Genomic DNA, 14,755 nt, shown 5'->3' on the forward strand with positions numbered 1-14,755 from the left:
GAACACAGGTATTCTGGAAGGAAATAAATGAAAAGATTTATAAAGATTGATACATCTTTATTCATTATTATTATGAATCATGTGAAGCCCAGAGATAAAGAAACTGAAACATTTACACAGAAAGTCCACTTCTCTTCTTATACAAAAACCATATAGGTGCAAGTAGACATTGATCTTTTTGATGTTGTTGTTTCTCATCTTTTAGGCAGTCTTGATCACAATGTCAGTGTATTAACATATGCTAATTAGCAATAGACCCAAACTACAGCTGAGCTTGGACTGCCATCAGTTTTGCAGGTTTTTCATAAGCACACTGGAGGCACTAAACATTTTTCACTACATGAAAAGTCAGGGATTACATTTCATCCTGTGGGGAATCAGTGTGTATCCTAGCATGGATAAAGATGAAATCCAATGCAAAAGAACAGTGTGCAGACCTTAAAACATCTAAAAAGGACAAAAAAAAAATTCACACAGCAAATATATGATTTCCAAGAATTTTCGTATTTGTTTCGTGTATGATGTGTGGTAACCAAAGCCACAAAATGCCACTGCAAATGTCTGAGTGCCAGCCACCGCACATTCAAAAACTGCTTGTGTTCCTGATGTCCCACATTTGGACTCAAAGAGGGGATTTCAGTTCAGTGAAAGCAGCCACAGAGCAGCAGGGTGGCCAACAGAAGGCCGACAGCACCAGAACCAGACAGAAAGGGATTAATGCAAAAAACATGCATCTGAGCTCCAAAATAAGCCACCATGTTCACGTTAAGTATGCCACTGTGGAAGGTATTTTTCCCAGGCCCTCCTGGTGTATGAGCACTCTATACACCCCTTACCCCCACCAGAGAGGTAAACAATGGGGGCAAGAGGGTGAGCTGGTTTCACTGCACTTTTGCCCTTGAATGGGCATTGATGAATCTGAAGGCTCCTGGGGGTGCAGGGCTGGCATAGTTTTGCTGCGGTTCTCTGGAAACTATCTGAAGTCAGAGAATTCACCGTCAGATATATGTGGGTTCTGCATGCTGAACCATATGGAAGCAGGAGACGATCAGACGCTCTAGTCTTATCTGATACAAGTCTGCTTTCTGTTTGTCATCAGCAGACAAACAGGGAATGACAGCAGGGAACACATGCTATGAATAAAGTAAACATTGTGCAATATTTCTTTTTTTACTCCACTGGCATGCCAGCCTGTCAGATTTAGATTCAGGCCGACAATACAAGCTTTCTGATGTTTTAAGAGATCCAGTAAAAATGTTTGAATTTTCTTTCAATGTTCTTATTTGTTCACAGTCACAACACATGAGCTGCTCATCCAGAATAAAGTGCCACTTTTTAATTTCCTGAAGTGAACTTAAAGTTGTTGAATCATTTCCCAGACATGACACAGGTGTCGTTAACAGGTGGAGGAGTCACCACGTGTTTCATAGGTTTGTTAGGATCAGAACAGTCAAGTAATGAGGATGCCGGTCCATCACTTGTTCAGACCTTTGGATGTGTTTCCATGAAATTCTCCACAAACATTCATGATCCTCAGATGATAAAACCCACTGACTTTGGTGGTCCTCTGACTTTTCCTGTAGCTTCACCACGAGGTTGAGTTTTGTGGTTTTGAGTAAGAATTCATAACATCTATTAGATGGATTTAAATTTAGTTCACACATTCAAACATGAAGAATTTTAGTAACTACTTTGTTCTATGACCAAATATAAGCAAAACTAATGACACTCTAAATCAAGATGGCAAACATAATAAAGATGAGAGTGTGGATGCAGGCAGAGAAAATGCAGAAAGTTGAGTATAACTCGTCACAAAGGTTTCCTGCTGAAACCAAACCAAACATTTTTTTCCTTGATTTAATGTTTTTTTTTTTATTTATAAGTTTACCCACCATTCACCTTCATGGGTAGTTATCCATGGGAAAGAGTCAATTTTATTCTTAATGTACCCTACCTTTTATCGTTGTGTTTGACTTATCATTTTAACCCAAATCATAATCCTTTTCCTAAAGCTACCAAGTAATTTGGTGCCTCAACCTAACCAAACTGCTACTGAAAACTGATGCTAATAATAAAAGAATAATTCAATTTATAAGTCAACTGTGTCTATAAATAGAGAATTCTTTTTTGACTATTGGTCTCACGTGGTCCTATATCTAAACCATGCAGCCATCGTATCCATCTCTGCCTGTGGAAATTATTCTAAATACTAAGGCCGGCCTGGGTGTAAATAGCCAAATGGCAGTTGTCTGGCTATTTGTACCTGTATCTGATATTCATTTTTAGATAGCAGCTATGCTTCAGACACACATAGCTGCTACACATGACAATATATCTACCTGTAGCTGGTCTGATGTTTGCTTTTCGCCCTTTGAGCTACAGTGGTGCTGAAGCCCATTATAGAAGCGTCTTTTTTATCTGTATGTGTTGTTGGCTCACTGTTTTATTTAGCTTGTTAAAGGTGGACTGAAGTTAGGTATTTTAGGGGGACAGTATCCGGCTCATTGTTGTACATATTAGACGAGAGGCGGATGTAGCCTACCCACCATTCACCGTCTTGGGCAGGGGTCTGGGAAGAGCATTATGTGGCCGTTCATACAGGGAAGGGGGAACCTTTGTGCTGTTTGGTCAATAGCCCCGAATCAGTGTATGACAGGATATCAAGCTGCACATATTCAGTTGGATCACGGATGTTTTTCTGGCGTAGATTCAGGGGTTCCCTGAATTAATTAACGCCTCTTTGTCAGGGGCTAATGTTGAGTTCTGCAGCTCTGTTTGCTTTGGGAGAAGCTGTGGAAGTGTTCAAGGAGGGGAGAGGTCATTTTAATAAATGCAATTGTTAAATCAGGGAAACAAAAACAGACTGTATGGTGGGTGTGGTAGTTAAAACAAACAGAAAATTTCTGATTATACCTAATGTCTCTGTAGTCTCTGATGCTGAAAGTTAGAAATGGCTGATCAGATCCTGAGGTTTCTCCCTTTTTTGCCTGTTAAAGTAGATTTTTTGTGTAATTTTTCTGTATACAGAGAGTCTAAGGACAGAATTTCAGATGTTCGACTTTAAACTTGTAGGATTGTTGCCAAAACACTTTACAATATTTTTCACATTCCATCTTGACTCATTTCCTGCTCATGACTGATCTGGTGACAGATTTATGCTCTCACATGTTTCATTAGTAATACTTCTGATCACATCAATAATGAAGGCATTACGTCTTTTTTTGCTTCTTTGTTAAATGGTGTTTATTCCCCACCTGGTGACTAGCTATTTATTACACTGACACAATTAAAGGATAAGTCCACATTTTTCTTAAGAAAACACTCAGGCTATTTGTGTGTATACTTCATCAGCATGAGTTAGAGTGGTTATTTTCCATTGTTATGCTCTTATTAGTTGAAACACTGTTCATATTAACTTTGAACCTCATATTAACTTCTGCCAAGCATTTGCTTAGAAACAGAATGTAAAGATTGATTGAAGACTGAATACATGCAAAAAACAAGCAGAGGTATGATTACGATTTTTTATGATTATGGTTGTAGCGCCATCTTTGACGTCAAGGAAAGTGGATTGCAGTGGTGGAAAGTAACTGAGAACTTTATCTACTTTACTTAGGAAGTTAGTTTTGACATAGTTGTACTTGACTTGAGTGAATCCATTTCATGGTACTGTATACAGTTCAGAGAGAAGTATTGTTTACAGATTCAGATTATTAATACAAAATCTTATCTCAAACGAATTTTAGTCCTTTAGTTTTAATGAATTGTTAAATAACCTCTCTGCAGTGTTTTCACTCAGTGGCAGTGCTGCACCCGGCGTCTATATGGAAAAATACTCATTGTAGGTGTAGATACTGAAACCTGTTTGTCACAACAAGAAAAAAAAGACAGTCAAGAATAACGTCTCCCTCCAACATCCTTCCCTTGTTTGTTTGTATCTCATTTTCTGGGAATAGTCCGAGGTTGTTGTTGTGTGTTAGGGTGTAATGTTGGGCGCTCACCTCACCGTAAACATACTAAATCCTGTGAGGACAAGCGGAGACAGTCAAGGGCCAAACCTGTCCTGTGGTCAGTGGTCCCTTGTGACACACCCAGTGTTAGTAAGCAGGGGCACTGCACCCCCATAGGAAGCCCTGTGTGTGGCGTCCACCGGTCGTGACTAGGATGATTAAGAGTTCCTTCCTTTCCTGCTGGAAGAGGGGGGGTGCAGCATTTCTCCCGGTGAACAGACAGGCTGCCGACACCTTGTCCTGGCAAGGAAGTGAGCCTAAATCCAAGGAGCAGCAGAGGGGCTGAACACTGATGGCTCTGTCCAGTCTAAACAGACCTTTTCATTAAGGGCTGGCAATTCAAATGGGAATAATCAAGGAGCATTTGATTCTGTGAATCAACTTGCTTAGAGTTAAGAATAGACTGAAGCCTCCGGTCATACTTGCTTGCGCCAGTGGTTCCCAACATGGGGGCTTGGACCCTCTGAGGGGTCATGAGAGCATTTGCAGGAAACCAAGTGAAAAGAAACATATTTCAGCAACTCAAATTCTTGTTATTTTCTTTTTTTTATGAACTATCTGATAATTGTACAACTTCCTCTGAAAACTCAAAGCAAAAATCGTATAGGCTGCTGCTGCTAAAGCAACCTGTGATAACAGATTGTCAGTAGACTTCAACATGTTTTGCTTTCAAAGGTTACGAGTCACTGGTTTGTGCTAGTTTGCTGATTTCAAACATATCATCATCATCAGGTTTTCATATGGTGGTATATATGGTATTCTTATTTTCAGTTTTGTTTGCTTGCTGTAGAATATCAGAGAAATTATGTGCATTGGACTGTCTTCACTTGATTAAAGAACTCTCAGAACAAATAAGGGTTTTTGTCATAGGTATAGGACATAGTTTTACAGCAAAATCAATAAAAAGCACACAAAAAATAAGCAGAGCTCTGTGAGGCTTCTAGCTGAACTGTTGCACAGTATTTTCTGGTGGATTTTTTTTTTTATTAGATTAAACAAAATGGCTACAATGTGGTTTGTGTGGCTGTAATCTTATGTAATATAAACCACAGTATTGGAAAAAATAAGTAATCCATTGAAGTTGTCCAAACATTTGGAAACCACAAATGCCAGCCACCACGGCGCTAGACGAAGCTGGGGGATTATAAAAGTCATTATCCACTGGGGACCATGAATATCTGTATGTAAGTATTTCAAGCAATGAGTCGAGACCGCAAGTAATGTATAAATATATAGATCTTTATTCATTTATTTACTTCATATGCTCATGAACAGTGTTGGGGAACATTATTTTCATCAAAACTAACTTGTTACACTACATGAACAACAGAAAAAGCTAGAGGGGTGGTTTGATGGTCATTTCTCTTTGAATTCAGGCTGAAACCTTTGAATGTTATTGTGAAAGCAGTAACTAAAATGATAGACCCAAGCTTGGTATTAAAGACAGAATTAAAAGAGGTGAACATACTCCGTTATGACGTTAGGCAAGAAATAATGCATACAACAAATACTGCAAATGTTAATTTCTGACTATTCACTAGAGTTAAGAGTTAAATAAAAATGCAAAATAAATCAGAAATCTTTGTAACATGTGACCCTCAACACTGTTTCATAATAATATACCTTTAGAATACAAAAATGATACTTGATATAAAATATCAGTGCATAATCACTTCCTCCCCACACAAACCAAAACAAATTGGTCACAAACAAAACATTGCTTGGAAATACACAAGGGTTCAAAATATCCACTTTTTACTGTTGTTCACTCACTGACAAATACTGTTTCCTTTAGTGGTCAACAAGCACAAGCTACAGTTTCTACAAAGTTTTTGTACGAAAATACAAGTGTGAGCGAAGGTTTGGCCCACAGTACGTTCAATTCACCTGCTATTACAAATAAAATACTGACAATGCTGTTAAAACAAGCAGATTTTACACGTGAACATATAATAGAATAGTGAACCAGATAGGAGCGATGCTAACTTCATACACATGTAGAGTTTTTGAAGCCTGCCCTGCAAGCTTTATTACTCAGCACAAGACGAAGGGCAGACACACTCCTTCAGCTTTACTATAAGTGAATACAGCAGCACAAACAGCATATAAACCTGGAGTGAAATGTTGGGGCATTATCATGTTGATATCAGGAAGACTGAGCTGGAAAATCCTTTGGTTAACCTTTAAACATGAATCTAAATAAACAAACAGAGCTGGATTACTGAGTAACAGTGTTTACAATCTAAATAAATACACAATTTCTTTTACTAGTGCTTTTTGAATAAACGGTTCCTATGAAGTCTTACTCTAATCTCATATTTCTAACTCACTTTGTACACAAGAAAACAAACAAAACTGTTTTTCTTCTAACATTCTTTTTACCAAACAAAAATAACACAGTTTCTTCAGTACTTCAACACAATACAGACTGGCGCAGGAGGAGGAATCTACATGTACAGTAACTCTTTGCGTAAATGCTTTCATGATCGAGCTGTAATGTTAAATCTGACGCCGTCTGGTCTTACTCCCAGCTCTACCCTGTTTCCTCCATTTTCCTTCATCAACCTGTGATTTTCCATAACCCAGAGAGCTTAAAAAACGTCTGCCAGTAAATGACAGAAAACTCTCCTCCTCTGTCACTCTGGGCCAACCTGAGTTAGTTGAGCTGATATTTTTGTGGAACAAGAGCAGTGACCCTTCAAATAAGACACTTTGCATAATTAATAATCAATTTTAAATTGTTGTCCATCTGCTTTTTGCTTTGAGAAAAACTGAACTTCAGCCAGGCTTCATATGAACAGATGTATCCACATTACGCCACTTTTCCCCCCACAAATTACTTTCCAGTTTTCACCTTTTGAATAAAACTGAAACAAATATAAATCTCAATATAAACTTGAAAAGCCTCTGCTATCCCCTCTGTTCTTTTTTGAACGTTATTCTTCATCATCGGAGGTTGTGATTTATTCAGATCTGTGGTAAAGTTGGAATCCTTGTAGCTTGTTTTCACAGTAGATGAAAGAAATACCTGAGCCTGTTATCACCTGTTTGATATAACACAGTCAATGTGGAACGGACAAAGCAGCATAAATGTCAGCCTTGCGCCTGAAACTGGAGAGAAATCAACAGTCTACAGGTTTCCTTTTGTTGCACAGCAGATGCCCTGGAAGATGCAGAAGTTAAGGTCGAGAAGATCCATGATTCATTTCAGAGCGTCCTTTTCTAAACACTTTAAGAGGAATTCTTGTGTATTTTCCTCCCTTGCTTTTCTACAGGACAGTCAGGACAGAGATGAGTCAAAACAGAGGAGAACAAAGCAAAGGCCTTGAGGGCTGTTAGTCAGGTTCTCCAGGGGGCCGAGCAGGAGGTTACACAGGTGGGGTGGAGTAGCGCACCACGTAGTTGTAGTCAGGTGGCGGGCTGTGACATTCCAGATCTGCGTCCAGGGCCGAGTCGTCCAGACTGAAGTCCAGAGATGGGACTGTCGGTGGGAACTTGTCCTTCTCTGTGTCACTCAGCACAGACTCTTTACTCTTACTCACGGCCTTCATCCTGAAAACACAAAGAGGGACAACATAAGTATAATAGGGAAATATCATCTCACAGCACAATTAAACCCCAAATACATAATTTTCAAAGGTTTTTTTTTTTTTTACATGTTTACAACAACCAAAGAATAGAAAATAATCTGTCACTGAAATTAAAGTCAATTCAGAGCGATGCTTTCGGTTCCTCACTAAGAATGCAGCAAAACAAAAATGTCTCCTCCTTCTATTATGATCTTAGTTTTAAAACATATCAATTAGAGTTAAAACAATTAGTGATTTGGGTGCAGACAATTAATCAGCAAGTGTTTTAATAATTATATAAAAATAGTTTTTAAGTAATTTTTTAAAGCAAGTAATGCCAAATGTTCTCTGGTGTCAGTGATGTGAGTGTGAGGATTTAATGCTTTTCTATGTTTAAAATAGTAGTGAACTGAATATTTTTTGGGTTGGTTGGACAAAGCATTTGAAGATGCAAAAACGAATTGCAAAGACAGACACAACAAAAGGATAATCGGTTAACATCCTGACCTAGAAATGACACAGCACCCACGTTTTCCTCAGGGCTTTTCTCAAAATGCATTCTTGTGTCCTCAGTATGTAACCCTAACCCTAAGCCCCAGTGCATAATGTTTTATATCATCAGAGCATCTTTCACATTATTGTGATGGTGTAACTTTTTATCAGAGGGAAAATGAGAAAATCAAGGTGCATAATATCAAGCTCTTCTTTCTCCACAAGTGTTTTTATCAAGACAACTTGACGTGATCGCTCCCATTACATGGATGTTTTGACATTTTTTGATCTAAGAAATGGCCCCTGTGAAGCTGTACAACAAGACAACCCTCCCTTTATTCAAATATAATGTAATCAATCATCCTGAGCTTTTCTGCTTCATTTCATGCTCAGAATATGAGTAATTGCCTATTATTGTTTTTTGAGGTTGCTATGGGTTTCCTGAGCTCCTCTCTCGAGGCCAAAGGGTCAGTGCCCAGTGGGGGTAAGTGACGCCGCTGTACTGGAATGTCATCCTGATGAATAACTACCTGGTAAACTAGGCATCAAAAAGAGTTAACAATTGCACAGTGTTGTCTTGTAGTACAATTGGCGACTGGGCAACAGGAAACAAAATGAGTCAGGGTAAAACCCCCATTCACCCTGAGTTGAAGTGATTAAATCAAGCAAAAATTCCAAAAAATCCACTTCAAATGTAAATATTAGCTTCTTGTTTTCTTCTTGTATGATAGTGAAATAATTATGTTTGAGATTCATATTGTTGGTCGCACAAAACAGGAGTAGTTTCTACTTCGGATTTTATTGTGTACTTACAGCAGTTAACTTCCTTGGTAATGTTGTTCAATCAACTAAAAGTTGTGTTGCGTGCTGCTGGCCAAAAGACCCAATGGAGCAACAGGTGGACTTTAGCTAAACAAAAGGAGCACAGCGCTAGAGCTAACAGGGGAGGCCCTTGTAAACCCTCCTAGGTTCAAGGGTGGCAGTGATTGAGCGGTTGCCCAGCAAGGAAGTCCTCCCCTCAAAATATCGATCATTCTCTGCATGCCTAGGTTGACTCTTTCTGCCATGCTGAGGCCCTGATGACACGAGCAGGCCTGTAATGAGTCTTGGTAGCCCCGACTTCAAGTTTTGAGATCTAAAAGACACCGTGAGTGGGTGTGGGTGTTTGTAGAAGTTAGTTTGGTGAGCTGTAAATTAATTGCAGCTTCACAGAGAGTGATAAATTGGCTGAGTGCGTCTCATAAGTTACCTCTCCAGCAGTTGTTTGCATGTTCCCTTTTAGCAATTTATAAGAGCTTTTATGTCATTTTCACAAGTTTACACTCCTTCCTTTTCGACTTAACAAAGATTTGGGAAACATCTGAGGGTTTGCTTTAGGAAAATTTATTTCACTGCTGTTCCTCCTTTAAACCTTTAAGTGGAAACCACAAAACTTTGAAGGAGAATTAACAGTTGCTACTATGCAGGGAACACCAGAATAATACCACAAGGTTTAAAGTGTAATTACTGAGTTCAGAGGTTCGACCCTGTAACTTAACCCTGCCACTGAGCTGCTGTAAACTTAATATGAAAACCTTAAGACACCTACAGAGACCCTCATAAGAAAGAAGATTTACAGAAATTCGACTCAGATTTGACTTTATCCTCAAATAACCCCTTAAGGGAAAACATATTGTCTTAGTGCTTTTTTCCTTTCACAATTTGTATGCTTGCCCTGGCAGGATCCACGTCTCAAAGTCATCAAACCATCCACTGGATTTTGTAGTATAGACTTCAGGACAAAGTCGTTCCTTTGAGATTATGTATATTTGTTACCTCACATTGCATTATACCAGACAGCTATGACTCATGAATTTAATGCATCTGGGAGATATCTCATACTGGACCCTTTTAGTGAAAACAAAGGGGTTTTATTGTGCTCTCTTAAAACAGCCAAACTTCAAGTGACACATCCACTCTGCTTTTGTGCTCAGTCCTTCAGTTTGTCACCTTCAAGCTTTTTCCCTCCCACTTCTCCTTTGTGCTGCTGTCCCTCCCGCCTGGCTTCTTCAGACAAAAGGAAAAACTAGCTGCTGACGTCTTTTTAAGGCAGAGGAAACTTGTGTGTGTGTGTGTGTGAGTGTATGACAGTTATAGCGGGGCTACATTCCAGCCCAGCGGGAAAGTTTCCAAGCTGGTATTGTGCAGTCTCTTCTAGTGTGTTTGTCAGTGCAGGGCATGTGGAGGGTTTCTGTGTGGTGTGGTGTGGTGTACGTACGCCAGAGCCATGATGCTCAGAGGTCGGCCTGCCAACGATTCGAGGCGCTTCAGAGTGTTCATGTTGTCAGACGACAGGCCCATCCCACTGTCTGACTGACCGCCCTGATGATGATGATGATGATGATGGAGAGATAGAGGGTCATTGGTTAAAACCCCAAATGTTATATTTCCTTCTTTCAAAAAATCCAAAAACAATTACAGGCAAGCAAAATTAAATTAAATGAAATGTAACATAAAACTGTTGGAGTATTAAATCAAAAATACCTACACAGTTGCGTTTTTACATGCTTTTATCTTTATTTTTTGGGGAAATTTTCACCTTTATTTGATAATTGACCATTTAGCTATCTGGATGTCCCATAAACAAGTCAGATAGTGAGGGGGACTTTGCGCGACTGTGTTGGTTAAAACAGTAAAAGCCTCTTGGCTTGGAATGTTTAACTTTAAATAACATTTTTTTGTCATACCTTAAAGAACTTGGTGTAGAATAAGAAATTATAAGATCTGAAATATATAACAAAGCCAAACCACTGAGGGCTTTAAAAGGAATCGACAAAATCTTAAAATGTTTTCTTTGTCTGGTGTTTTTCAGAAGCCTTGCTGCTGTATCACTGACCTTTGCAATATTTATGCAAAGGAGATAACAAGACAAGATAACTACCTGGGGCTTGATGCTTTTAGAGATATGATCAGGACCAATAATCAGAACTTCAATTTTATCAGTATTTAGTCAGAGAAAATGTGAGCCCACCCAGTCTTTGAAGGCAGCAAGGCAGCAGTGCAGGGAATCCAGTTTGTTAAGATTTTCATGACTAAATAAGATGTGTCAACGGCATGAAACAATACGTCACAATGTTGCAGGAACCAACAATTTAGCCAAATGGAAGCAGGCACAAACCGGCCAACTATAGAGCCTTGTGGGTCGTCACACAATGTGACAGGTGGAAATTAAGTTATCTAACAGTTATCAACTTTGAACACTGTGTTTGATGGGTAGGGTGAAAAAAAATTTTTAAAAGTAATGTAATTCTCTCATACAGTTCATTTAAGTCACTATAAATAATGATTATAAGAGTAACATTTATATTCCAAGGTAAACTTTCTCATTAAGTGTCAAATGTCTGTCATCGAACTAATTGCCTGGATTAGGATACATTAGAGTGCAGATTGTGTGTCTGAATAACTCACCTCCTGGTTCTCATTTATCCCGGTCTCCATAGTAACCTCATCGAAAGTTTTCACACTAGCAGGACGGATCTTGATGTTCCTGGCAAGAAAATATTACCAGGGTTGGTCTCTAAAAATGTTTTCTGTCTGTTCAGAGAAACCATTTGATGACACTACAGCCAAGAGGCAAAGTTCAGCAACACAACTGCAGGAACATAAGCACTTAAATCAACAATGTGCAGCATCTATGACATTGGGCTTTGAAAACACACCTTGTTTACTTTGTATTTCAGCACTCAGAGGCTAAAATGACTGCTTAATTTGGCTTAAGGGGTAACTGTCATTACTTTTCAACACCTCCTCAATAAACACACTTGGAGGACCTGTGAAAACCCAAGAGCTCAACAAATATTATTTCACATTAATGTTGGACATAAATCTTGAACCTGGCTCTGGTTTTTCGTCAAATTCCTCACAGGAGCCACAATACTGAAAGCTCTCTGTCCAGCCGTGTGTATATTTCTTATCATGTGGCAGTCAGGTCTCTCATTGTGATCAGGCCAGACCTAAATGCCTGAGTGCCACAGGAGCAGTGATTGTTTTGGATATTATTCAGTGCAAAGTGGGAAAATAATATAGGCATTTCCTTTGCAAAACAGACTCAGCACTGTTCGCCTTTAACAGTCTGAGGAAAGGTTTACATGTCTTTTAGATAAGGTAATTTATTTCCTTTGAATATCTTAACAAGTCCACAGGGGGGTGTAACAGATTTGAACCAACAAGGCAAAGAGTCTACAGGCATGCTTAGCAGCTCTGTGAGGCTGTTCTCAGGCATAGCGTTGCTTTGAACTAACATCAGCATAGCAACATGCTCCCAAAAAATGCTAACATGCTGATGCTTACCTGGTATAATCTTTACCATGTTTACTATTTAGTTTAGTTTGTTAACATGCTAACTTTTCCAATCAAACAAACACAAAGTACAGCTGTGGCTAATGAGAGTGTCACCACCTAGTATTTTTATGACCAAGTATTTGGTCATAAACCAAAGAATTTGACAAATTAAAACTTTTACAAAATGATGGCGATAGATGAAAAGTTTGACAATAATCAAAATTGTTGCAATTCATCCTAAAAGCAACATAAATGTCTATAATTACCAAATTTCAGGTCAATCAGCCCAATAGTTGATCAAATGATTGACTTAAAACCACATATGTCAAACCAATGGTGGCACTAGATGAACAGTCAGGAGATGACCAACATCATTAGTTATTAGTTAAGTGTCTGTATAATATATCCACTAGTTGTTGAAATATTCTAGTTTGGACCAAAGTGGTGGATTGAATGACAGACACACTGATACTGCCTTCACTTGAGCCATGAGCCATCAGCACTAGGAAAACTGTAAAACACCTGTAAAAGTGCATCAGAGTTTCAGGAGTCAGATTTAAGGTAGCTTGATCCATGTTCTCACCAGGTGCTCCCTGAGTCGCGGTGGGAGACGGGTCGTGTGGGTGTCTCCTCTGAAGGCACTGTGGGGGACTGATCTCCCACCTTAGACAGCAGGGCTGTGTTGATGGGTATGTAGTCCTTCCCCTCCTAAATCAGCCAAACAGAAACAGAAAATAAGGGTACAGCAAAATAAAGCATTATGCGTCCATGTTGCAAATTATAAAGAAATAGGAGGCTTAAGTGCTCGCTATACAAACAAACACGTCCGCAGGTCGTGGCGAGCAGCCAAAGAAACTACAGTCATGCTTAATAAATCCAATACAGCGCTCATGAAGTTGGTGGAGGCAGCCAAAACCGCGACGAGCCTTCCTGCACTTGTAACAATAGCTTTATTAACAAGAGTCAAAGCCCTCCGCTGTTCTTTCTGTCTGGTCTGAACTTTTTCTCATGGAGATAGTTTTCACAGACTCATTTGTAATGCAATATACTGTAGTTTTCAAGTGATGTGTGGCCTCTTCTTTATCTCTTATTACTTCAATGGACAATCTACAGTCCTGGGTAGGTTTTGCACATGTAATGAAATATAATTAAATTTCTTTGTGTGCCTATCTGTCGTCAGTAATGTACAGTCTGGATCAGAAGCCTGTTCTCGTTAGTGGCTGGAAGAGGAAACAATACTAAGGGCATTTTGTAGATCCTGATTACTGAAAATGATCTCTTCTCATCAGAGCTGTGACCAGTTTCCTGCCAGTAGTGATAGTTATTGTTACGTGCTACACTTTCTTCCATTTCAACTACAAATGTAGTTGCAGTGGCTCATTAAGTTACACCGTATATGATCAAAACTTATTTTGTGCTTTGAGGGCTTCAAATACATTATTTATATTCATAAGTCATATTCAGAATTAAACTAGAGGTCTTAAGAGTCTATTTACTTCGAAAGAGACGACCTAACCAAACCTAATTTCAATTGCTTCAAATTCTCCATTTCGCCTCAAAAAACACAATTTTTCTTCTGTGATGATTATGACGCATGATTAGTCATTTTGAGGCGATCCCACTTGATCGAACTCGACTGAAAATAATTTGGACCCAGCCAGACTACCAAATAGGCCTTCTTTGCACAGGACATTTTGACATGTCACAGCTGAAAAAACACAGGTGTAATAAAATAAAAAAAAAAAACGAAAAATAAATAAAAACAAAGGTGAATGAATTCCATTTAGCTGCTTCAGTTTCAGGGTGCTGCTCTTGTTCATGCTTCCTCATTGTCAGTTTACACTTGGACAGACTGGAACTGTTGTTAGTATCACCTTTGCTTTTCCTACTATGACAAGTCAAAATGTCTGCTCTGAAAAACAATTTTCATTTTTCATTTCACAATGCCAGGAGGATAAATATGTTTGCATAATATCCAAATACAAAGTTTTCCTGTAGTGTTTATTTGTTGGTCAGATTGGAACAAACATCTTTATATAAACTACAAACATTCAACAGTTTGTGATGTTTCACGTTTCCTGACACTAATTATTACATTGTTGTTTCATGTGTTTTGAGAAATGGTTCCTCCACCTTTCAAAAGGAGCTAAGTGTTAGTGTTGAGTGTAATTTCCCCTCTTATTTACTCTGAGCACCCATGGGCAGACTATTATGTTCTCTAAGGCCAAACTATGGTCAGGATTCCCTAAGTATGTGGGGACTTAAACTTAAGACATTAATATAGTTTCAGTATCAGTTCAGTTATCAACAAACATTTCCATAAATCTCTTTGGTGTATCAGTTTTTGTTTAAGCTCACACTAGA

The 14,755-nt window shown here is 38.8% G+C and overlaps 1 protein-coding gene across 2 annotated transcripts in view; it reads right to left on the minus strand.

Moving 5' to 3' along the window:
* Window positions 1-7,286: 7,286 nt before the first annotated feature.
* Window positions 7,287-14,755, minus strand: part of kdrl (kinase insert domain receptor like) — a 42,620-nt gene continuing 35,151 nt past the window's right edge. For both annotated transcript variants that reach the window (XM_070836595.1, XM_070836594.1), the window contains exons 27-30: window positions 12,975-13,099; window positions 11,519-11,597; window positions 10,329-10,432; window positions 7,287-7,562 (exon numbers count right to left, since the gene is read on the minus strand). In XM_070836595.1, coding sequence (XP_070692696.1) covers window positions 7,379-7,562; window positions 10,329-10,432; window positions 11,519-11,597; window positions 12,975-13,099 — 492 coding nt within the window. In that variant the 3' untranslated portion in view covers window positions 7,287-7,378. The remainder of the gene's footprint in view (window positions 7,563-10,328; window positions 10,433-11,518; window positions 11,598-12,974; window positions 13,100-14,755) is intronic.

Source organism: Pempheris klunzingeri, chromosome 9 (assembly GCF_042242105.1).
Source record: "Pempheris klunzingeri isolate RE-2024b chromosome 9, fPemKlu1.hap1, whole genome shotgun sequence".
In the NCBI taxonomy this organism is placed as follows: Eukaryota; Metazoa; Chordata; class Actinopteri; order Acropomatiformes; family Pempheridae; genus Pempheris; species Pempheris klunzingeri.